The sequence below is a fragment of the Bos indicus x Bos taurus genome, chromosome 1 (genome assembly GCF_003369695.1).
Source record: "Bos indicus x Bos taurus breed Angus x Brahman F1 hybrid chromosome 1, Bos_hybrid_MaternalHap_v2.0, whole genome shotgun sequence".
Lineage (NCBI taxonomy): Eukaryota > Metazoa > Chordata > Mammalia > Artiodactyla > Bovidae > Bos > Bos indicus x Bos taurus.
In genome coordinates, this window is record NC_040076.1 from 52,971,303 (window position 1) to 52,995,469 (window position 24,167).

At 39.1% G+C, this 24,167-nt stretch overlaps 1 protein-coding gene across 1 annotated transcript in view; it reads right to left on the minus strand.

Moving 5' to 3' along the window:
* MYH15 (myosin heavy chain 15) overlaps positions 1-24,167 on the minus strand; it is a 159,670-nt gene that overhangs the window by 72,318 nt on the left and 63,185 nt on the right. The window contains exons 17-22 of the mRNA XM_027514018.1: positions 23,950-24,017; positions 23,053-23,140; positions 19,373-19,490; positions 18,338-18,461; positions 15,217-15,353; positions 7,616-7,871 (exon numbers count right to left, since the gene is read on the minus strand). Of these exons, the coding sequence (XP_027369819.1) occupies positions 7,616-7,871; positions 15,217-15,353; positions 18,338-18,461; positions 19,373-19,490; positions 23,053-23,140; positions 23,950-24,017 (791 nt within the window). The remainder of the gene's footprint in view (positions 1-7,615; positions 7,872-15,216; positions 15,354-18,337; positions 18,462-19,372; positions 19,491-23,052; positions 23,141-23,949; positions 24,018-24,167) is intronic.

The window sequence follows — 24,167 nt, forward strand, 5'->3', positions numbered from 1 at the left end:
AAAACAAAAATCCAGGCTACTGTTTTCTGGCTATCTCTCATCCTATCTGTCCAACAAGTGGGGCTCAACGAGGCACAGATGGGAGATGTATAGTATAGTGAATCTCCAACATCACTGAAGACCAAGAGAAGGGCTAAGTAAAAATAAAAATATGGAAGCAAAAGAATTCATGCAAATCAGAGAAGTTCCAGTGCTTGAGCAACAAGGGGGACATTTGATCTCAGTTCACCCCAGTTGACAAGCAGAACAGCTGTTTGCTCTCTTCCATTCAGCATGTGTATAGGACCTGTCACCATCACCAGATGAAGAGGACAATCCAATCGACCATCATCGATCCCTCATTAAACATGACAGCGTGTCTAAAGCCAGACAAGCAGTGGTGTAACAGTTTAACAGCAGGGACATCCTTTCCCCTGTAGTAATTTTCTCATGTACTTGCAGTGCTAATTGAAATGGGTTCACTCAGTTTTGAGTTAGTGAATGATTTTAAAAGAATCCTTGTTTCCTTGATTTGTACTGTATTGAGCTGTGTTTCTTAAAAATCAACAATAATAAAATATTTCATAGTCAATTCAGCTTTTTAAATTAATTACAATTTGAATCCATCTCAGCCTTCCTGGATTTGCCCTGGAATTGGCTTAATGTATTTCCTATGCTCTTTGATCATATATCCCAGACTTTTACCCTCTGCTTGCTTCAAAAGTCGGGTCCTTTTCTATCCCTACATCAGCCCAAGTAGTACTGGCCACTCTCTTTGCTGAGAGGAAGAATGATGAAAACTAGGAGGCCAGGTCATATTCAAACCTGCCTTTCTTCTATTCAAACTTACCTTACTCTTACTCAAAACTGTATTTCTCTTATTCAAACCTGCCTTTCTCATAAGCCAGACAAAATATGACATTACAAGCTGTGATTCTCACAGTATGGATCTTAATGTAGGTTTGAGTGGGGCCCAGGAATTTGTAGTTCTAACAAGAATCCTAGATGAGGCTGATAAACACTAAAGTTCTAGAACCACTGTTATGATAAATATGTATCAGAAGTGTGAGTCTGAGTGTAAATTCTCATATAAAACATGGCCTATTGAAACATCAATGGGTAGCACAGCCCCAAAAGAAAAGAATAACCTGGGTTAGTCTAAAATTACTAAATTTTCTCTGTTTTCAATAAGTCCAAACAGCAAGAAAAACTTCTATTTATATAGTTGTATTTGAACCCAGTATTTTTTTTTCAACTTAGTACTGTTCTAAGTGGGGTAGAGAATACAATAAAGATGGATATAATTTCATACCTGCCTTTGGAATGTTTGGGGATAACAGTGGTCTGGGTAGCTAGAGAAGAGGAATATTAATAAAATGGAATGAGTAATGGCATTTCAATTTAAGTCTGAATTTGGCAACAAGGAGTTCATGATCTGAGCCACAGTCAGCTTCTGGTCTTATTTTTGCTGACTGTATAGAGCTTTTCCATCTTTGGCTACAAAGAATATAATCAATCTGACTTCAGTACTGACCATCTGGTGATGTCCATGTGTAGAGTCTTCTCTTGTGTTGTGGGCAGAGGGTGTTTGCTATGACCAGTGTGTTCTCCTGGCAAAACTCTGTTAGCCTTTGCCACACCTCATTCTGTACTCCAAGGCCAAATTTGCCTGTGACTCTAGGTATTTCTTGACTTCCTACTTTTCCATTCTGGTCCCCTATAATGAAGAGGACACCTTTTTCGGGTGTTAGTTCTAGAAGGTCTTGTAGGTCTTCATAGAACCGTTCATCTTCAGCTTAATCAGCATTACTGGTCAAGGCATAAACTTGGATTACTGTGATATTGAATGGTTTGCCTTGGAAACAGAGATCATTCTGTCATTTATGAGACTGCAAGTATTGCATTTCAGACTCTTCTGTTGACTATGGTGGCTACTCCATTTCTTCTAAGGGATTCTTGCCCACAGTAGTAGATACAATGGTCATCTGAGTCAAATTCACCCATTCCAGTCCATTTTAGTTCGCTGATCTCTAAAATGTTTGACCACTTGCAATTTGCCTTGATTCATGGACCTAACATTCCAGATTCCTATGCAATATTGCTCTTTACACTATCAGACTTTACTTCCATCACCAGTCACATCGACAACTAGATGCAGGTTTTGCTTTGGCGTCGTCTCTTCATTCTTTCTGGAGTTATTTCTCCACTGATCTCCAGTAACATATTAGGCACCTACCAACCTGGGGAGTTCATCTTTCAGTGTCCTCTTTTTGCCTTTTCATACTGTTTATGGGGTTCTCAAGGCAAGAATGCTGAAGTGGTTTGCCATCCCCTTGTCCAGCGGATCACATTTTGTCAGAACTCTGCACCATGACCCATCCATCTTGGGTGGCCCTACACGGCATGGCTCATAGTTCCACTGAGTTAGACAAAGCTGGTCCATGTGATCAGATTGGTTAGTTTTCTGTGATTGTGGCTTTCAGTCTGTCTGCCTCTGATGGAGAAGGATAAGAAACTTATGGAAGCTCCCTGATGGGAGAGACTGACTGAGGGGGAAATTGGGCTTTATTCTGATAGGCGGAGCCAGGCTCAGTTCAGTTGAGTCACTCAGTCGTGTTCGACTCTTTGCGACCCCATGAATCACAGCACGCCAGGCCTCCCTGTCCATCACCAACTCCTAGAGTTCACTCAGACTCACGTCCATTGAGTCAGTGATGCCATCCAGCCATCTCATCCTCTGTCATCCCCTTCTCCTCCTGCCCACAATCCCTCCCAGCATGAGGGTCTTTTCCAAGGAGTCAACTCTTTGCAGGAGGTGGCCAAAGTACTGGAGTTTCAGCTTTAGCATCATTCCTTCCAAAGAAATCCCAGGGCTGATCTCCTTCAGAATGGACTGGTTGGATCTCCTTGCAGTCCAAGGGCCTCTCAAGAGACTTCTCCAACACCACAGTTCAAAAGCATCAATTCTTCGGCGCTCAGCTTTCTTCACAGTCCAACTCTCACATCCATACATGACCACAGGAAAAACCATAGCCTTGACTAGACGAACCTTTGTTGTCCAACTCTTTGTGATCCCATGGACTGCAGCACACCAGGCTTCCCTGTCCATCGCCAACGCCTGGAGTTTACTCAAACTCATGTCCATTGAGTTGGTGATGCCATTTAACCATCTCACCCTCTGTCGTCCCCTTCTCCTCCTGCTTTCAATCTTTGCCAGCATCAGGGTCTTTTCAAATGAGTCAGTTCTTCACATCAGGTGGCCAAAGTATTGGAGTTTCAGCTTCAGCATCAGTCCTTCCAATGAATACTCAGGACTGATCTCCTTTAGGGTGGACTGGTTAGATCTCCTTGCAGTCCAAGGGCCTCTTAAGAGTCTTCTCCAACACCACAGTTCAAAAGCATCAATTCTTTGGCAATCAGCTTTCTTAATACTCCAACTCTCACATCCATACATGACTACTGGAAAAACCATAGCTTTGACTTGACGGACTTTTGTTGGCAAAGTAATGTTTCTGCTTTTTAATATGCTGTCTAGGTGGGTCACAACTTTCTTCCAAGGAGAAAGGGTCTTTTAATTTCTTGGCTGCAGCCACCATCTGCAGTGATCTTAGAGCCCCCAAAAATAAAGTCTGTCACTGTTTCCACTGTTTCCCCATCTATTTGCCATGAAGTGATAGGACCAGATACCATGATCTTTGTTTTCTGAATGTTGAGCTTTAAGCCAACTTTTTCACTCTCCTCTTTCACTTTCATCAAGAGGCTCTTTAGTTCGTCTTTGCTTTCTGCCATAAAGGTGGTGTCATCTGCATATCTGAGGTTATTGATATTTCTCCCAGCCATCTTGATTCCAGCTTGTACTTCCTCCAGCCCAGTGTTTCTCATGATGTACTCTGCATATAAGTTAAATAAACAGGGTGACGATATACAGCGTTGATGTACTCCTTTCCCTATTTGTAACCAGTGTGTTGTTCCATGTCCAGTTCTAACTGTTGCTTCCTGACCTGCACACAGATTTCTCAGGAGGCAGGTCAAGTGGTCTGGTATTCCCATCTCTTTCAGAATTTTCCACAGTTTGTTGTGATCCACATAGTCAAAGGCTTTGGCATAGTCAATAAAGCAGAAGTAGGTGTTTTTCTGTAACTCTCTTGCTTTTTTGATGATCCAATGGATGTTGGCAATTTGATCTCTGGCTCCTCTGCCTTTTCTAAATCCACCTTGAACATCTGGAATTTCAGGATTCACATACTGTTGAAGCCTGACTTGGAGAATTTTGAGCATTACTTTACTTTATTGGGGCATGCTCAGTAAATCTTTAATCCAATTTTCTGTTGAGGGGTGGGGCTGTGTTCCCTCCCTATTATTTGACCTGAGGCAAACTATGGTGGAGGTAATGAAGATAATGTCCACCTCCTTCGAAAGGTCCCATGCATGTACTGCTACACTCAGTGCCCCCAACCCTGCAGCAGGCTACCGCTGACCCATGCCTCTGCCAGAGACTCCTGGACACTCACGGGCAAGACTGAGTCAGTCTCTTGTGGGGTCACTGCTCCTTTCTCCTGGGTCCTGGTGCACACAAGGTTCTGCTTGTGCCCTCCAAGAGTCTGTTTCCCCAGTTCTGTGTAAGTTCTGGTGGCTCTATGGTGGGTTAATGGTGACCTCCTCCAAGAGGGCTTATGCCATACCCAGGTCTACTGCACCCAGAGCCCCTGCCCCTGCAGCAGGCCACTGCTGACCCAGACCTCCTCAGGAGACACTCAACACAGTTCTGTCTCAGACTTAAATTCAGACTTAAATAGAAGACAGTAGGGAAAACCATTAGACCATTCGGGTATGACCTAAATCAAATCCCTTACGACTATACAGTGGAAGTGACAAATAGATTCAAAGGATTATATCTGATAGACACAGTGCCTGAAGAACTATGGATGGAGGTTTGTGACACTGTATAGGAGACAGTAATCAAGACCATCCCCAAGAAAAACAAATGCAAAAGGGCAAAATTATTGTCTGATGAGGCCTTACAAATAGCTGTGAAATGAGGAGAAGGGCAAGGCAAAGGAGAAAAGGAAAGATACACCCATCTGAATGCAGAGTTCCAGAGAATACAAGGCAGAGATAAGAGAGCCTTCCTCAGGGATCAATGCAAAGAAATAGAGGAAAACAATAGAAAGACAGAGATCTCTTCAAGAAAATCAGAGATACCAAGGGAACATTTCATGCAAAGATGGGCTCGATAAAGGACAGAAATGGTATGGACCTAACAGAAGTAGAAGATATTAAGAAGAGGTGGCAAGAATACACAGAAGAACTGTACAAAAAAGAGCTTCACGACCCAGATAACCACAATGGTGTGATCACTCACCTAGAGACAGACATCCTGGAATGTGAAGTCAAATGGGCCTTAGGAAGCATCACTACGAACAAAGCTAGTGGAGGTAATGGCATTCCAGTTGAGCTATTTCAAATCCTGAAAGATGATGCTGTGAAAGTGCTGCACTCAATATGCCAGCAAATTTGGAAAACTCAGCAGTGGCCACAGGACTGGAAAAGGTCAGTTTTCATTCCAATCCCAAGGAAAGGCAATGCCAAAGAATGCTCAAACTACCATACAATTGTACTCATCTCACATGCTAGCAAAGTAATGCTCAAAATTCTTCAAGCCAGGCTTTTATAGTATGTGCACCGTGAACTTCCAGATAGTCAAGCTGGATTTAGAAAAGGAACCAGAGATCAAATTGCCAACATTCACTGAATCATCAAAAAAGCAAAAGAGTTCCAGAAAAACATCTATTTTTGAATTATTGACTATACCAAAGCCTTTGACTGTGTGGATCACAACAAACTGGAAAATTCTTAAAGAGATGGGAATACCAGACCACCTGACCTGCCTCCTGAGAAATTTGTATGCAGGTCAGGAAGCAACAGTTAGAATAGGACATGGAACAACAGACTAGTTCCAAATCAGGGAAGGAGTATGTCAAGGCTGTATATTGTCACCGTGCTTATTTAACTTACATGCAGAGTATATCATGTGAAATGCCTGGCTGGATGAAGCACAAGCTGGAATCAAGATTGCCAGGAGAAATATCAATAACCTCAGATATGTAGATGACACCATCCTTATGGCAGAAAGCAAAGAAGATCTAAAGAGCTTCTTGATGAAAGTGAAAGAGGAAAGTGAAAAAGTTGGCTTAAAGCTCTACATTCATAAAGCTAAGATCATGGCATCTGGTCCCATCACTTCCTGGCAAATAGATGGGGAAACAGTGGAAACAGTGACAGACTTTATTTTTGGGGGCTCCAAAATCACTGCTGATGGTGACTGTAGCCATGAAATTAAAAGATGCTTCTCCTTGGAAGAAAAGCTATGACAAACCTAGGCAGCATATTAAAAAGCAGAGACATCACTTTACCAACAAAGGTGCATCTTGTCAAAGCTATGGTTTTCCCAGTAGTCATGTATGGATGTGAGAGTTGGACTATAAAGAAAAGCTGAGCTCTGAAGAATTGATGCTTTTGAACTGTGGTGTTGGAGAAGTCTCTTGAGAGGCCCTTGGACTGCAAGGAGATCCAACCAGTCAATCCTAAAGAAATCAGTCCTGAATGTTCATTGGAACGACTGATGCTGAAGCTGAAACTCCAATACTTTGGCCATGTGATGCGAAGAGCTCACTCATTTGAAAAGACCCTGATGCTGGGAAGAAGTGAAGGCAGCAGGAGACAGGGATGACAGAGGATGAGATGGTTAGATGACATCACTGACTCCATCAACATGAGTTTGAGTAGGGTCCAGGAGTTAGTGATCGACAGGGAAGCCTGGTGTTCTGCAGTCCATGGGGTTGCAAAGAGTTGGACACGACTGAGCGACTGAAATGAACTGAACTGAATGGCACTTCAGCATCAGATTGGGGAAGGAGGCTCAGATGCCAAGGCCGAGTTCAGATATTCTTTGATCTGAAGTTTGTTCATCAGGGAAGCAACATGATATTTGTTCAAGGCAGAGGTTCTTAATCCTGACTGGATATCAGAATCCCCCATACAGATGATTTGGACCCACACAGGGCCTGTTTAACCCAAATATCTGAGATTCAAGTCTAGGCATCTTTCTTTTAATTGCTAGTGTTTCACAAATGAGTTTGAGGCAAAGTCAAGGTTGAATACTGCTGTTTTAAGAACTCAACTGATTATAATGTTGATTTGGACTGGGGAAGGGCAAATAGGGAGATCAAAATCAGGAAAACCAGTTAGGGGCATACTGCAATAATCCTGAAGATCTCAGTAAAGCTTTTCTCAGGACCTACTAAAATCCTACCTTTTGATTTACTAATGGGTTTCCTGCTACCTACAGAATTTAAATTAAGATCAAGAGCTTCCTGGCTCCCAAGATAGATTTATATGTTTACACAGTTTAAAATCTATCTAATAAAATCCATCCCCTTTTCAAAGGCATCTTCCCAATGAAATCACTTCACTATAAAACAGGGTGTCTCCTTAAGTGTTTCCATTGTCTGTGTTGGATGAAATCCTATAGTACTCAAAAAGCACGTGTCTCTATTTTTTCAAGTCAACACTGCCTGCCAAACAAGGGAATCTAATTAGAAACTTGATTTGAAGAAGAAATGGCGGGGCCACTCACAGCCTGCAGCTGAAGAAGCAGATCATTCTTTTCCTGGAGGAGGGAGACTTGCTTTGATTTCAGCTCCTCCCTCTGAGATTCTGACTTCTCCAAGGCTTTTTGCAGCTGCATACACTCTTCCTTCAGTCCAGCTCCCTCCTTTCCCATTCCAGCAGATCTAACAAGAGGCTTGATCTCAAAGAAGAGCCTCATCCAAGGCCAGCTCTTCACAGCTATGAAAGCTCTTATGTTCCACTGGATCAAAAGAAGTGCATCCCTAAATCGAGGGTTTGGGGGAAAAAAAGAAAAGCAAGTTAACCTAGACTATACGAGAGTTATTTTTCAAATTAAGATTCTTAATAAGCACCATCTTTTTAGGAGTCATAAACTCTCATTAGCGTTCAAAGCACTTCTACATCTAAGCTCTCATTTGATTCTAGCAAAAACTCTTTGAGGGAATTTTGGGGCTAACAATGTTGTGGACTAGGTGTCCTGAAAATGCTTCTACTACAAACATTCGATAATGAGAGGTGACCCTTAAAGAGGGTAAGAAGTATAAAGGGAGCTTAAAAAAAAGGAGCAAAAAGTGAATGCTTGTGCAGCCTGACCATCCTCACGGAAGGAGGAAGCCAGGCTTGGTATTGTAGAGTTTGTATTTTTATATCCTTGTGGATAAAGAGACAGGCTGAGATTTTCAAAGAATTTCACTTAATGAAAAGGAGGATTTAAAAATTCACCCACTGGCACAGAGAGAAGTCAAAGAGAAGTACATCTGATTTGGTCTGGGCTCAGGGTGAAAAAAAATTTTTTTACACTAGGAATTTTTTTTGAAAACTATGAGCCAGCACCACTCGAGTATTTGAAGTTTAAATTATACTATCTGATTAGCACAGAAATATAAAAGAAATTAACATAATCATTTTTTACACTGGTAATAAATACCCTTTGGGTCCTTGGGGGGAAGATGCAAAAGTGCACTGAAGAAAATACTCTAAAATCAAGCACTAGAGATTTTCTTAAAGTCCCCTTGAAGATTAGCTTACAATTCAAAATTACAAAACACATATAGAAAAAAATTCAACCATAAGTGAGTGTTCAGTTCAGTTGCTCAGTCGTGTCCGACTCTTGGCGACCCCATGAACCTCAGTACGCCAGGCCTCCCTGTCCATCACCAACTCCCGGAGTCCACCCAAACATGTCCATCAAGTCGGTGATGCCATCCAACCATCTCATCCTCGGTCGTCCCCTTCTCCTCTTGCCTTCAATCTTTCCCAGCATCAGGGTCTTTCAAATGAGTCAGCTCTTTGCATCAGGTGGCCAAAGTATTGGAGTTTCAGCTTCAGCATCAGACCTTCCAATGAATATTCAAGACTGATCTCCTTTAGAATGGACTGGTTGGATCTCCTTGCAGTCCAAGGGACTCTCAAGAGTCTTCTCCAACACCACAGTTTAAAAGCATCAATTCTTCAGCACTCAGCTTTCTTTATAGTCTAACTCTCACATCCATGCACGACCATTGGAAAAACCATAGCCTTGACTAGATGGACCTTTGTTGACAAAGTAATGTCTCTGCTTTTCAATATGCTGTCTAGGTTAGTCATAACTTTCCTTCCAAGGAGTAAGCATCTTTTAATCTCATGGCTGCAATCACCATCTGCAGTGATTTTGGAGCCCAAAAAATAAAGTCTGACACTGTTTCCACTGTTTCTCCATCTATTTGCCATGAAGTGATGGGACTGGATGCCATGATCTTAGTTTTCTGAATGTTCAGCTTTAAGCCAAGTTTTTCACTCTCCTCTTTCACCTTCATCAAGAGGCTCTTTAGTTCTTCTTCACTTTCTGCCATAAGGGTGGTGTCATCTGCATATCTGAGGTTATTGATGTGGGCACCCACAATAAAGAATTTAATTAAATCTCCAAGAATTTCAGAAAATGGAACCATCTAATGGAGACCATAGAGTAATTACTAAAAGTTCTTAAAGACATGAAAGAATTGAAAAAAACAAAACAAAATAAGAAAGGAATGAGCCACTATGGAAAAAAAAAAAAAAGGCAGACAGATTTGAAAGAAGACCACATAAAATATCTAGCACTGAAAAGTATAGTCATTGAAATAAAATACTCAATGGAAGAATTAAGCAGCTGATTAAACACACTGAAAAAAAAAATTGTGAATTAAAATAAATCCAAGCAAGTGGAAGGAAGGATAATATAAAGCTGAGATCAGAAACTAATGAACTAGAAAACAAACAAACAAACAAAAAATTTTAAGTCTTTTCATAAATAATTTAAATGCTTTAAAGTATTTAAATTTTAACTAAAGGAAAATTTTAATTTTCTTCCCTTGTGGCTTAGCTGGTAAAAAACCTGCCTGCAATCTGGGAGACCTTGGTTCATTCCCTGGGTTGGGAAGATCCTCTGGAGAAGGGAAAGGCTACCCACTCCAGTATTCTGGTCTGGAGAATTCCATGGACTGTATAATCCATAGGGTCACAAAGAGTTGGACATGACTGAGAGACTTTCACTTAAATTTAAATAATCTAATTAAATAAACATCCCCTGGAGGATGGAATGGCAATCCCCTCCAGCATTCATGCCTGGAGAATCCCAAGGAGAGAGGAGCCTGGTGGACTGCAGTCCATGGGGTCGCAAAGAGTTAGACACGACTGAACAACTAACACTTTCACTTTCACTCTTTCTCCATTAACTCATAAATGTGTTAAGTTAAATTAATAGATTAAAAGGTGTTAAACCCACTTTGTTTATGAAATATGGTCTTTTTCATACATTGTGGTGTTGGTTATAATATTATAGTATTTCTGCATCAATGTTCATGAATAAGTTTGGCCTGTAATTGTTTCCCCTGCTTTTATCTGACTTTTAATTGAAGTTAGCTTAATCTCATAAAAGAGTTAGGCAGTGTTTCCTCTTTTTAAAACATGAAATGATTTATTTTGATTATTTATTTTTGAGTTTTTGCTAAAATTTGCCACATGAATAATCAAGAAAATAGAAAGAGCATAAATAGTATTAGGCATATTAATACCTAAGAATCCTAAGAATATAATAATCTATGATTATGTTTTAGAAACATAATTGTAGATATGATGGAGATTAAAAATTATAATCTAGCAAATTGGAAGATTTTTTAAATATGTAAAATTTCTTTTTCTAAAGAAATTGATCTAAGAACAAAATCTCAATAGGCCTATAACTATTAAATAAATTAAATCAAATCTGAAAAATCTATCATGAAAGAAATACCAGATCTGGATGGTTTTATAGGCAAATTTTACCAAAAACTCAAAAATAAATAATCAAAATAAATCATTTCATGTTTTGAAAAGAGGAAACACTGCCTAACTCTTTTACGAGATTAAGCTAACTTCAATTAAAAGTCAGATAAAAGCAGGGGAAACAATTACAGGCCAAACTTATTCATGAACATTGATGCAGAAATACTATAATATTATAACCAACACCACAATGTATGAAAAAGATCATATTTCATAAACAAAGTGGGTTTAATACTTTTTAATCTATTAATTTAACTTAACACATTTATGAGTTACTGGAGAAAGAGTGAAAGTGAAAGTGTTAGTTGCTCAGTCGTGTCTGACTCTTTGCGACCCCATGGACTGCAGTCCACCAGGCTCCTCTCTCTTTGGGATTCTCCAGGTATGAATACTGGAGGGGGATTGCCATTCCATCTTCCAGGGGATCTTCCTGACTCAAGGATCAAACCCCTGTCTCTGGTGTCTCCTGCACTGGCAAGCTGGTTCTTTACCACTAGTGCCTCCTGGGAAGCCCAACCATGTCATTATTTCATAGATGCAAAAAAGGAATTTAATCATTTCTTGGTAAACGTGATTAACAAAATAAGATGGCACAAATGTCCTCTATATAACATTTCATATCTACAAAAAAAATCTATGGAAAATATTAAGAGGAAAATTATATCTTCCCCCAAAGTCAGAAATATGACCCAGTTTGGCAAGTCTTTGAAATTGAAATGCCACAAGTTGATGAGGATATAGAGTCATGGGACTTCCATAAACTTCTGGTAAAGAGTAAAATGAAAAGCATTTTGGCGACATCTCATAAAGCTGGAGCTGTGTATAGCCTAAAACCTAATATTATAATTCATACCTAGAGAAATGCCACTCAAAGTGTGAGCCTTGGCCAGCTGCTACCTACATATTATCAGCCATTGCACCAGCACTTTGAGTCACACTACCCTCAAGAAAGGCTTCCCTTATAAGGGGAAGAATCTGCCTGCAATGCAGGGGATCCGGGTTAGATTCCTTGGTTGGGAAGATCCCCTGTAGAAGGAATGGCAACCCACTCCAGTATCCTTGCCTGGAGAATCTCATGGACAGAGGAGCCTAGTGGGTTACCATCCATGGGGTCGCAAGAGTCGGAGGCAACTTAGCGACTAAACCACCACCACCACCACCATGCTCAAGAAACTCTTGATTATGTGCAAGGGGAGACATTTATAAAAATATCACTGCAGAATTGTTTGTATATAAAAAATTATAAATAAGTTTAATTGAGCTGGCAAGTGGATAAATAAATTGTAGTATATTCATGCAACAGAATATTGTCCAACAATTAAGATCAATAATCTAGCCGTAGATTTATCAATATCAACTAATTTCAAAACTAGTACTGCGTGTACAGAACAAATTTTAAGATAACAGACACACAATGTTTCCATGGAGACTAAAAACTTGCAGAATCATGTAAACTTTTAAGGATATCTGCATATCTCTGTAGAACTTGGATCAAGGGAGAAATACACAAGGGACTTCAACTGTGTCTGTTTATTTATTTTTCAGAATATATTGTGAGTAACTACAGAAAAATGTTACATCTTTTTCTGTTTTATTTTTTTTCTATTTTTTTTAAATTTTATTTTATTTTTAAACTTTACAGTATTGTATTAGTTTTGCCAAATATCGAAATGAATCCGCCACAGGTATACCTGTGTTCCCCATCCTGAACCCTCCTCCCTCCTCCCTCCCCATACCCTCCCTCTGGGTCGTCCCAGTGCACCAGCCCCAAGCATCCAGTATTGTGCATCGAACCTGGACTGGTGACTCGTTTCATACATGATATTATACATATTTCAATGCCATTCTCCCAAATCTCCCCACCCTCTCCCTCTCCCACAGAGTCCATAAGACTGATCTATACATCAGTGTCTCTTTTGCTGTCTCGTACACAGGGTTATTGTTACCATCTTTCTAAATTCCATATATATGTGTTAGTATACTGTATTGGTGTTTTTCTTTCTGGCTTACTTCACTCTGTATAATAGGTTCCAGTTTCATCCATCTCATTAGAACTGATTCAAATGTATTCTTTTTAATGGCTGAGTAATACTCCATTGTGTATATGTACCACTGCTTTCTTATCCATTCATCTGCTGATGGACATCTAGGTTGCTTCCATGTCCTGGCTATTATAAACAGTGCTGCGATGAACATCGGGGTGCACGTGTCTCTTTCCCTTCTGGTTTCCTCAGTGTGTATGCCCAGCAGTGGGATTGCTGGATTATAAGGCAGTTCTATTTCCAGTTTTTTAAGGAATCTCCACACTGTTCTCCATAGTGGCTGTACTAGTTTGCATTCCCACCGACAGTGTAAGAGAATTCCCTTTTCTCCACACCCTCTCCAGCATTTATTGCTTGTAGACTTTTGGATCGCAGCCATTCTGACTGGCGTGAAATGGTACTTCATAGTGGTTTTGATTTGCATTTCTCTGATAATGAGTGATGTTGAGCATCTTTTCATGTGTTTGTTAGCCATCTGTATGTCTTCTTTAGAGAAATGTCTGTTTAGTTCTTTGGCCCATTTTTTGATTGGGTCATTTATTTTTCTGGAGTTGAGCTGTAGGAGTTGCTTGTATATTTTTGAGATTAGTTCTTTGTCAGTTGCTTCATTTGCTATTATTTTCTCCCATTCTGAAGGCTGCCTTTTCACCTTGCTAATAGTTTCCTTTGTTGTGCAGAAGCTTTTAAGTTTAATTAGGTCCCACTTGTTTATTTTTGCTTTTATTTCCAATATTCTGGGAGGTGGGTCATAGAGGATCCTGCTGTGATGTATGTCGGAGAGTGTTTTGCCTATGTTCTCCTCTAAGATTTTTATAGTTTCTGGTCTTATGTTGAGATCTTTAATCCATTTTGAGTTTATTTTTGTGTATGGTGTTAGAAAGTGTTCTAGTTTCATTCTTTTACAACTGGTTGACCAGTTTTCCCAGCACCACTTGTTAAAGAGATTGTCTTTAATCCATTGTATATTCTTGTCTCCTTTGTCAAAGATAAGGTGTCCATATGTGCGTGGATTTATCTCTGGGCTTTCTATTTTGTTCCATTGATCAATATTTCTGTCTTTGTGCCAGTACCATACCGTCTTGATAACTGTGGTTTTTTTCTGTTTTATATGTGAAACTTGAATGAAACAGAGTGACAAACACAAATTCAGGATCTGGGGAGCTAGGAATAGGACCTGGATCAAGGAAGAAATACATGAAAGGCTTCTACTTTGTCTATTAATTTATTTATTTTTAAGTTGTGAGGAGTTGCAGAGAAAACGTTAGGAATGGATATACTTTTATGACAGCTCCATGAGTACACATTATAGTATTTTCTCTATTTTTTGTGTTTGAAATATTTCATAATAATTCTTTTAAAGTCATTTGTTAAATGTCTAAAGTCATTTAGATAGGATGGATAGTAAATACCTCATTTTAGAGGTGAAGGAGGTGAACTGAGAAAATTAAGAGTCTCATACAAGTTTACAAAACCTGTAACAGAAGTCATATCTCCTGATCCCTGAACTCTCATAAACTCCCATACCATGTTGGATACTATATGGGAGTCATGGAAAACTCTTAGGAGACGTCTCTCTGATATCTCTGATAATGTAATGGTTTCTCTCTTCTTTGGGGAAACAGAAGGAATTAACAACTGTCAAGTAAGCAAATCATACCAAGACCTGTGGACCTATCTACAGCAAAAAGTAAATATGACAACCACAGAACCCCTTGCTCAAAATCCCTTTGTTTGGAGCTTGCTTTTCCATAATTATATTAAAGGATTAACAAAACCTACACTCAGTGTCCAGAGGTGGTGATAAATGTCCCTAGTGAACCTGCCTGAATTGAAGTAAGAGAGTTATGGTTACATGTCACCAAGAATCAGTTTCTGACCCAGGGGACGCTGTAAAGTGGTCAGAAAACATACCTGCTTTACAGCAAATTTCCCCACAGAGTTGGCTGTGAGATGCCTGCCAGCCCTTCTAGGTCTGCTTCTGTTTTGAATTATGAGTCACACCACTCTCAGAGAGCCAGACTTTGCCAACTATAAAGAATCCCTCCAAAGGGAAGACTGGAAGCGATGCAAGAAATATCTGAATTATGCTTATTCTTAGTTAGGGTAATAAAAGCCGTTTGTGCTCTGTTTGGTGTTCCATAATTTTAAAAATTTCACATTAAGTCCCAGACTAAGCAAAGGTGGCAGAGCTCTCTACCCTGACTCATTATAAGGCAGTGAGAAGTTGCCTAGACTGAGGCACACTGTTGCTCTAGCAGTGGGTGTGCAGGGTGGGATATCATACCTCTCTTCCAGAATCCTTTGGAATTTGATTTGCATCAGTTTTCCCCGTACTCTGGCTTGGAACAATGTGAAGACTTTTGATAATCTCTCATCTCTCATGGCTTCCAGTTTGCTCAGAGAGCCATCTTTTAAAAGCACCTAAAAGAAATGTCAGATGTCAGTTCCAGTCCTAGTGGGCATTCAGTAAATGTCTATTGAATGGCCATATGAGCAACTAATGTATTTGATGATCAGTTCTATTTCTTGTTAATTTTTCATAATGTGTAAAATGTACATTCTAGAAAGTTTGGTTTTATAAACCTAAAGCTTGCCAAAGCAAAAAACTTCATTTAATCCTGTGGTTGTATTAGTTCCTTAAGAACTTAGACTGTCCTCCTCCCAATCTATTAGCTATGTCTAGGTTGTTTAAGGAACTTGGTTTTAATTTGAAGCTAGGCCCAGGCAGGGGTCTGCACACTTTATCTGTAAAGTGCCAGATAGTGAAAATTTTTAGGCTTTGCAGGCCATACTCAGTCTCTGTAGAACCTCTACTCCCACATCCACTCCCTCCCTTCTCCCCACCTCCTCTACCTGTGCCTCCTCCTCTTTTTTCATTTTTCTTCCTCTTTAAAAATGCCAAATCATTTTTAGCAAGGGGGCCATATAAAAAATAGGCCATTGATATGGCCCTTAGGCCATAGTTTGCTGACAACTGCTCTAGAGAAAGTCACCTTCATCTTAGACGATAAAAAAAAATACACATAATTTTTTTTTTTTAAGAATCATTAGTAAGGGTCAGGATGAGGTGAGTGAGGTACTTAAAGCACAAATGTTAAGGCAGCACTCACTTTCAGGGTTGTACAAGTCAGTACTTACACCACAAGTGAGTGCTGCCTCAGATTTTGTGCTTCAGGAGGCTCTCAATTTATGTTGTGTGCTGAGTCACTTCAGTCATGTTGGATTCTTTGTGACCCTATGGACCACCAGGCTTCTCTGTCCATAGGATTCTCTAGGCAAAAATATTGGAGTGGGTAGCCGTGCTCTTCTCCAAGGGATCTTCCCAACCCAGGGACCAAACTCAAGTTTTCTGCATTGGCAGGTGGATTCTTTACCACTAGTGCTACCTGGGAAGCCCCTCAACTCATAATAGTCCTAGCCTAGGTAAGCAGTACACAACAAAAATAACTAAACATACAAGGAAGCAAGGTACCAGGAGTAAAAATCAGCAGAAACAGGTACTCAAAATGTAGGAGTTGAGTAACATTTTATAAGCATGTCCAACAGATTTCTTTTTCTGTAAGCTCTTTATCATACATCCTCCAATTCTCCTTTAAATAACCTGGCCCTTTTATGGCTTTCCCAGTGGCTCAGCAGTAAAGAATCTGCCTGCAATGCAGGAGACACAGGAGACTCGGGTTTGATCCCTAGGTCAGAAAGATCCCCAGAAGGAAATAGCAACCCATTCCAGTATTCTTGCCTGGAGAACTCCATGGACAGAGGAGGCTGGCAGGCTACAGTCCACGGGGTCACAAGAGTCAAACATAACTAAAGCAACTTAACACATGGATGTCATTAGAAACACCCTGACACTGTCAGGTGAAAACCAAATGTGTTAGCGGTTTCCCAAAATATGTGGATCTGCCAAAATCTCCAAGATGAAGCAGAATTTAGTGAATCAAATTTAAGGAAATTAGCTTTGGACTAACGTTTTGGATAGTAGGGTTGATTTTACTGTTTTTAGTTACTCAGGCAGTCTTTCAGAATTAATTTCCTGAGAGCATACTTATGGATGAATCTGTTCACATGCAGACAGGCAGTTATCTCCAGTAAGTTGATTCAATTTTGTCTAGCTCTGATGTATATAAACATTTTTTATCACCCTAAAGTTGATTAATTATTTTATATCTTGGCACAAACTTGCTTAGATAAGTAATTATAAAGATGTATTACTAAATATAATCAAGGCCATCATTAAAAAATCTACCAACAATATGTGCTGGAAAGGGTATGGAGAAAAGGGAGCCCTCTTTTGGGGTGGGAATGAAAATTGATACAGCCACTATGGAGAACAGAATGGAAAGTCCTTAAAAAACTAGAAATGAAATTATCATATAGCCCAGCAATCCCACTACTGGTCATATTCCCTGAGAAAACCATAATTGAAGAAGACACATGTATCCCAATGTTCATCGCAGCACTATTTACAATAGCTAGAACATGGAAGCAACCTAGATGTCCATTGACAGAGAGATTAATAAAGAAGTTGTACACAAGGGAATATTACTCAGACATAAAAAGGAATGTATTTGACTCAGTTCTAATGAGGTGTATGAACTTAGAGCCTATTATACAGGGTGAAGTTAAGTCAGAAAGAGATAGACAAATATAGTATATTAACGCATATATATGGAATCTAGAAAGATAGAACTGATGAACCTACAGCAGGGCAGCAAAGGAGATGCAGAGAGAACAGATTTGTGGATGCAGTCAGGGCAGGAGAGGGTGGGCTGAATTGAGAGAGTAGCACTTAAACATATACTTTACCATAGGTAAAATTAGATAGCCAAGGGAAACTTGCTGTATGATGCAGGAAGTTCAAATCCTGTGCCCTGAGACAACCTAGAGGGGTGCGATGGGGTAGGAGGTGGGAGAGAGGTTCAAGAAGGAGGGGACATATATATGTGTGTGTTCAGTCACTAAGTCGTGTCTGACTCTTTGCAACCCCATGGACTTGTAGCACACCAGGCTTCTCTGTCCTTCACTATCTCCCAGAGTTTGCTCAAATTCATGTCCATTGAGTGATACTACCTAACCATCTCATGCATATACCTATGGCCAATTCATGTTGATATATGGCAGAAACCAACACAATATTGTAAAGCAATTATCCTCCAATTAAAAATAAATATATAAAAATGATAGAGCAAAACAATGTAATCAAGGCTAAGTTTCAAAAAGCATTGACTTTCAAATTTTCTCTCTCAACATAGCCAAAGTTTTCACTCTCAACAGAGTTCTATTTGTATTATTTGTGGTCACAAGAGCTGTAAAAGCCTTATAATTGCATTTTCATGGGTATTTTCAGATATACAGATTTTCCTCCCACTCTTTTCCAAATGCATTCTTTGTGGTTCTCTGGTTACCTTAGTGATTCCAAAGCGGTACTGGGTATGGTCTATCTCTAAGGAGTCAAGTAATTCTTCAGCTGCTTTTCTGTTGCTTGCAAATTTGCTCTTTGGAAACACCCTTGGGTTCAGAATGTAGTACCTAATTTAAGTAAAGAATAAATCCTGAGGTCAGGGGTGCATATAAAGAATAATTTGGACAAGTAAGGCAAAGGGAAGTGTGTCTATATATATATAAACTTCCACCTCTCCTATCAATATGTTCAATTTTCACAAAACTCTTGGCAATAATAATGAGGATACAAGCAATAATTCTTTCCTTTGGTATAATAGTTTATACTTTTCATAGTGCTGTCAAGACCACCTCACTTGATTTTATGCTCAAGAGGAAGGAGCGGGAGAGTGGAGTAGGGATCAGAGGAAAGACAAAGAGACAGGCTTAAGTGTCTCTAAGTACAGATAAGGACACTGAGAAGCAGAGACATTAAAGAACTTTCCCAGGATTTCCTCGTAGTAATGGTGAGTTGGTGGAGAGCTAGAAATATGCTTCTTAATACTGACACAGGTACTCTTTCTACTCTACTATACTTTGCTCAAATTAGCTTGATGACTTATAATTGACACTTTGAGAATTCAGGAAATAGAAAGCAAAAATACCTCTCTTGCCTCCTGCCGCATACCCTGCTGGCTTTCTGCCTTTCACAGGCTCTGCTAGGAAAGAAACAGCCCGCTTGGATGGCAGCTACGATTAAGTACCAACAACATTTCAGAGATTCAATTCAGCCTCTGTATCGTTCTTCTCTATATATTTCTTCTATATGTGGGTCTATTATCCAGTAATAGAGATTTAAGGATATTACAGCTACATGGATGTTGGATTTAAGGGGAAATAATAATGGAACTCTGTCATCATATATCTCACCACCACCAAAACACATCGATCTGTAGTCTGGAGGATATCCACCAAACAAACAATGCATGCCTAAGCACTCAGAAAGAGAAGGGGGAAAAAGAAATGCTCCAGGCTTCTTGAATCCCAGGATGTATGTTTACCTTTGCTTAAAATCAGCATACAGCAGTCGGTGTGGAAAACCTTCACGGCATATCGTGATCCCTTCTAAGACACCATTACAGCGCAGCTGCTGTAGAACCAAATAAGGGTCCATTACACCTGAAGAAAGAGGTTCACCATGAGTCCATGTCTAAAATGATGGTTACCCTAGATTTTGTCCTAGTTGCTGCATCGTGGGTTAAAAGAGTCTGAATCTGGTGTTCTCTACTTGATAGTTAAAAGGACTCATTCACTGTCAGCCTGATGGCTCTCAAAGTCCCCACCTATAATGTAGGTCAGCCTGATGGCTCTCAAAGTCCCCACCTATAATGTAGACCTAGCAGTCTCTAGGTAGGATTTACCTGGGATGAATCCTTTAGTTCACGGTTAGTCAAGATTATATAAGCAAATACTCCTAGAAGGTGAAAAAATACATTTTTGTCCTAATGTAAATGGCCGGTATAATATCCATTTGCCAGTCAAAAATCAACTAGAGTGGGGATAAAACACAAAAGAGAACTGGCACCTCCAAGTAGGAAGGGGAAGGGATTACAAGAAGGGAGAATGCAAAGAAAGGGGAAGGTAAGCACAGCCACAAAATTCTGTTTACTGTTTCGCATTTGGGAAGAACTGGCCACACCCAGCCTACATTCTCTTCTGGTGATCTTGAGAAAACTTAAGTTGTGTTCTAAAGTATAAGCCTTCTCCTAGTACCCCTTTGTTCCTGAGATGAAGCCCACTAGAGCTGCAGCTGCAGTCTCTGATAGAAGCCTTTGAAAAGCCAACCAATAAGCCATTGTATCTGGCTCTCAGTAAGACATCTGGAAGAAGCCAAATGGCACTCTCCTAACAAAGACCTGCTAGAATGTTATAAGGAAAATGGGAATGAGATGATTTTCTGCTTCTGTCCAGGGTCACAGAAATAAGCGGTAGGACATACATCCATAGTCCTGTACTCCCATCCCTGTCACAGACAGAAACAGATCATCTGTGAGAAGGAGCGAAAGCCGAGTTCTGTGACATAATAGCAGCAGGCATGCTTATTCCCTTTAAGGACATATGAAGAACTGTTCTGATTAGATCATGAAGCTTTTCTTATGACTTTGTCTTAAGAATTAAAAAAAAAAATACCCTGCTGATATCAGAGCTGGCTCGATGGGAGCCAACTCTAATAGGTAACAGAATTGCTTCAAAATAGAGGCAGCTAATTAGATTCCTTGCTAGATGGAAGCAGTGTCCCTAGATGCATTCAGAAACCCAGCTGATGAGAAACAATAAGGCAAAAAACATACAGCATGAGTGAACATGAAGTGTTTGCATTGCAAAAACTCAAACTGCAGCATCATTGTTTAGCATCACACTTTCCCCAAACAGGTCACAGACTGTCAAGATTGGGGTCTTAATTACAGGATGTTAATAAAAATGCAAGGTTTTGCAGAACCTCAGAAATCAGGATCAGCAACATCTGGCTACCTAATCCAAGGATGATTAGCGCTCCGAAGACAGTAAGTGCTTGTTACATACACAGCTTCGAGGCTGACAGCCTCCAACCAAGCTCCATAAAAGCCAGTAATTCAAAAGAGAAGGCTGGGAATATTCAAATCCAAGAAGTAAGGAAAGCAATCCCTGTAATTAATATCTGTAAAAACTTTGCTTTGTTAATTAAAACATAAATAATTCACCACCACCTACCTATCTCATGACCTCACCCCAGCACTATCCACTCATTAAAAAGTGTCCACTACAAAAGCCAAGAAACAGAAACAACTTAAGTGTCCCTTGATGGATGAACAGCTAAAAGAGATGTGGTATATATGTACAATGGAATATTATTCAGCCATATAAAAGGAAGATATCCTCCCATGTATGAAAACATAAAAGGACCTTGAGGTCATTATGCTAAACAAAATAAGCCAGAGAAAGACAAATACCATATGATCTCATTTATGATTCTAGATATTTTCATCCTAAATGTCTTTCCTGAAAGCATTCCTCCCACTGGTGTTTTCATTGTATAACTAATTGGCCATGCAGCAATTTTGCCATAAAAGATAAAATAACTGGTTTCAACTGGCTGACAGTTTGGTTTCATTTCTCCATTGGCACAGCACTCTCATTCTCATATTCCATGAATCTGAAAGAGGCCGAGGGCCTCCACAGTGCAGAGTGGAACCCACATTTTCCATAGAACCTGGAACATCTACCAACAGACATGTGACAATATGCCAAGAGCAAATAGTAGTGTGGAACGCTTTCACAACATGACACAAAGCTCAGTTACAAACATCTATTTTAGTACTTGTATTTAGTGACACCTCTCTCACTGAGGGAAGACATTTTTGCAAAAAATAACAAGTGTAGTGCAGAACAAAAAGATGAATCAACAAGCCAAAAAAAATGTATAATGAACTATGAACAAAGACTTGGAAGATAAATGGTTAGGTTCAACCCACAAAGTAAAATCAGCTATGCTTGCAGCATTGCCATGGATCTACATACATTTTAAGTAATTCAAATATTTCATATTTCACAATACAATGTTTTTAATTTTATTATTCATTTTTCATGTTTAATTATATTCTTTTAATGTCCCTCTTTTTTTTGTTGTTGTTTTATCTTTTATGACAAAATTGCTTGATGGCTAATTGGTCCTGTAGGTGAAAGTTTGCTGCAAAAATGCTTGCACAAAGGTGTTAATAGCAAAGAAGCTTATGGTGAAAATATCACTCACTTATACATGGAATCTTTAAAAAACAAACAAACAAATGCATAAAAAAAGAGATTCAATTTTGTGGTTACCGGAAGTAGGGGAGGGGAGGGGAAATTGGATGAAAGGTCATCAAAAGGTGTGAGCTTCCATTTTTAACATAAATAAGTCTTAGGGGTGGAATGTGCACCATGATGACTACAGTTAACACTGCAGTATGGTATACTGAACATTATTAAGAGAGTAAATCCTAAGAGTTCTCATCACAAGGAAATGTTTTTCTCTTTGTTTTGAAATCTATAAGACATGATGGATGTTAATTAAACCTATAAACATTTCATAATGTATACAAGGCAAACCATTATGCTGTATACCCTAAATTTATAAGCATTGCGTGTTAATTATATCTCAATAAAATAGGAGAAAAAATAAAACATTTTTAAAAAAGTATCTACTGCCCAGGAGTACATAACTAAAGAGATGGGTACTATTAAGGAAAGGAAAGATAGTAGTATGATGAAGCAAGACTAGAGGGAGTTCTTAACAATTAGAAATAGATTTAGAATCTCTCTTTATGGTCAATTTAGATAATTTAGACCAAATGATTTCCTTTTTGCTGAAATATCCACCTTAATCCCCTAATTGATTATTCAATTCCTTTTTTTTATACTTTGCCCTTGTAGACAATGGCATAGAAGCTCATCCACATTTTAGCATGAAATTCAAGGAGGAATTTAAATGATAATATCAAGTATTCTAGCGTTACCCAATTGAGTCTGCTTTGTGAAATCCTTCTGCATGTCCACCTGAATCTTAATTCAAAGGCAATCTTGAGGAAGTTTTGAAAAACTCACTTTTAACTTATTTTAGTTTTCTTTATTAAAATCTACCCTTATATAAAAGAGACTGGTGAATGCTTCTTTGAAAGACATTCAACATAGCTTAAATCAAAGGATTACAAAAAAATTTACTTACCTGGTGTTTTGTTCACATTGGGATTTATGCATCTCACAAAATGAGGTGCAGTTGATTTCAGCTTAGTCATTAATTTATTTAGGTTTTCCTAAAATGGAGAACATAAATCAACACAAAATCACTTAGAAATCACTAAAAAGTCCAATCCACCTCACAAGAGTCTCCACAATGATCAGTTTAATCTTAATCAGATACAAACCAACAAAGAAATAATGAATTCAACATTTTTCCCTGCTTACCAAAATACATTATTTTCTTCCTATGACAAGTCAATATTTATCTAACTGTTCTGTTGTGAATCATATCTACCTGTTTGGTAGCAATTTGGTAACAATAATTTATGGAAGGGCAATAAAATAACTTGAAGAAAGAAATTGTTTCTCAAGTATTCTGTCTGTAAAAATTTTATCTTCATCTGGAAGCAGAATCTGAGGTGGAGCTTCTGGTTCAAGAGATTTATCTGGAGAAGGAGGGAAGCCAAGCAGGGGAGGGGAAGAAAAAAGCAATGGCATGGACTCAGTTTAGTCTGAGTCCTGCAAAAGCTCTGAACATAAATGCACCAATTATACTACAGTTGGTATCTCCTTGAGGCAAGGGAGGGACCAAAGTCTTGAGAGGCAGGGAAGGAGATTACTTAGCTTCCCATTCTGGCAACTGTGAGTTGTTATGAGCCTATACTTCCATCAGTGGTAAAATGAGTGCCAGACTGATAAACAGGATCTAAGTAGGAGATAAACATTGTCCACTAAAATCCATAAATACCAAGATAATATTCAACTTTTCCAACTTGGTTAACTTCAGATACTTTATCTTCATAAGAAGATGTAAAATTACAAATAAGTAATATATGCAGATTGTGAAGCAGCTAATATATGAATAGATACAATTAAAAATTACTTTATGCAGAGATGCAACCATTTGGAACGAAGCTCCTTTCTTGCGTTTCTTCTCCCCAAACTGTAGAGCTAAAAAAAGAAGAAAAAAAGTACTAAAAAGGCTCCTTTTTGTCACATTATCAAACCCTGGTGATGAAAGCATAAATGTGTCAAAGTTCTAGAAGCAATAAGGCAATGTCTACAAAAGCTTTAAAAATATTTATGTCTCAACACAAAAGT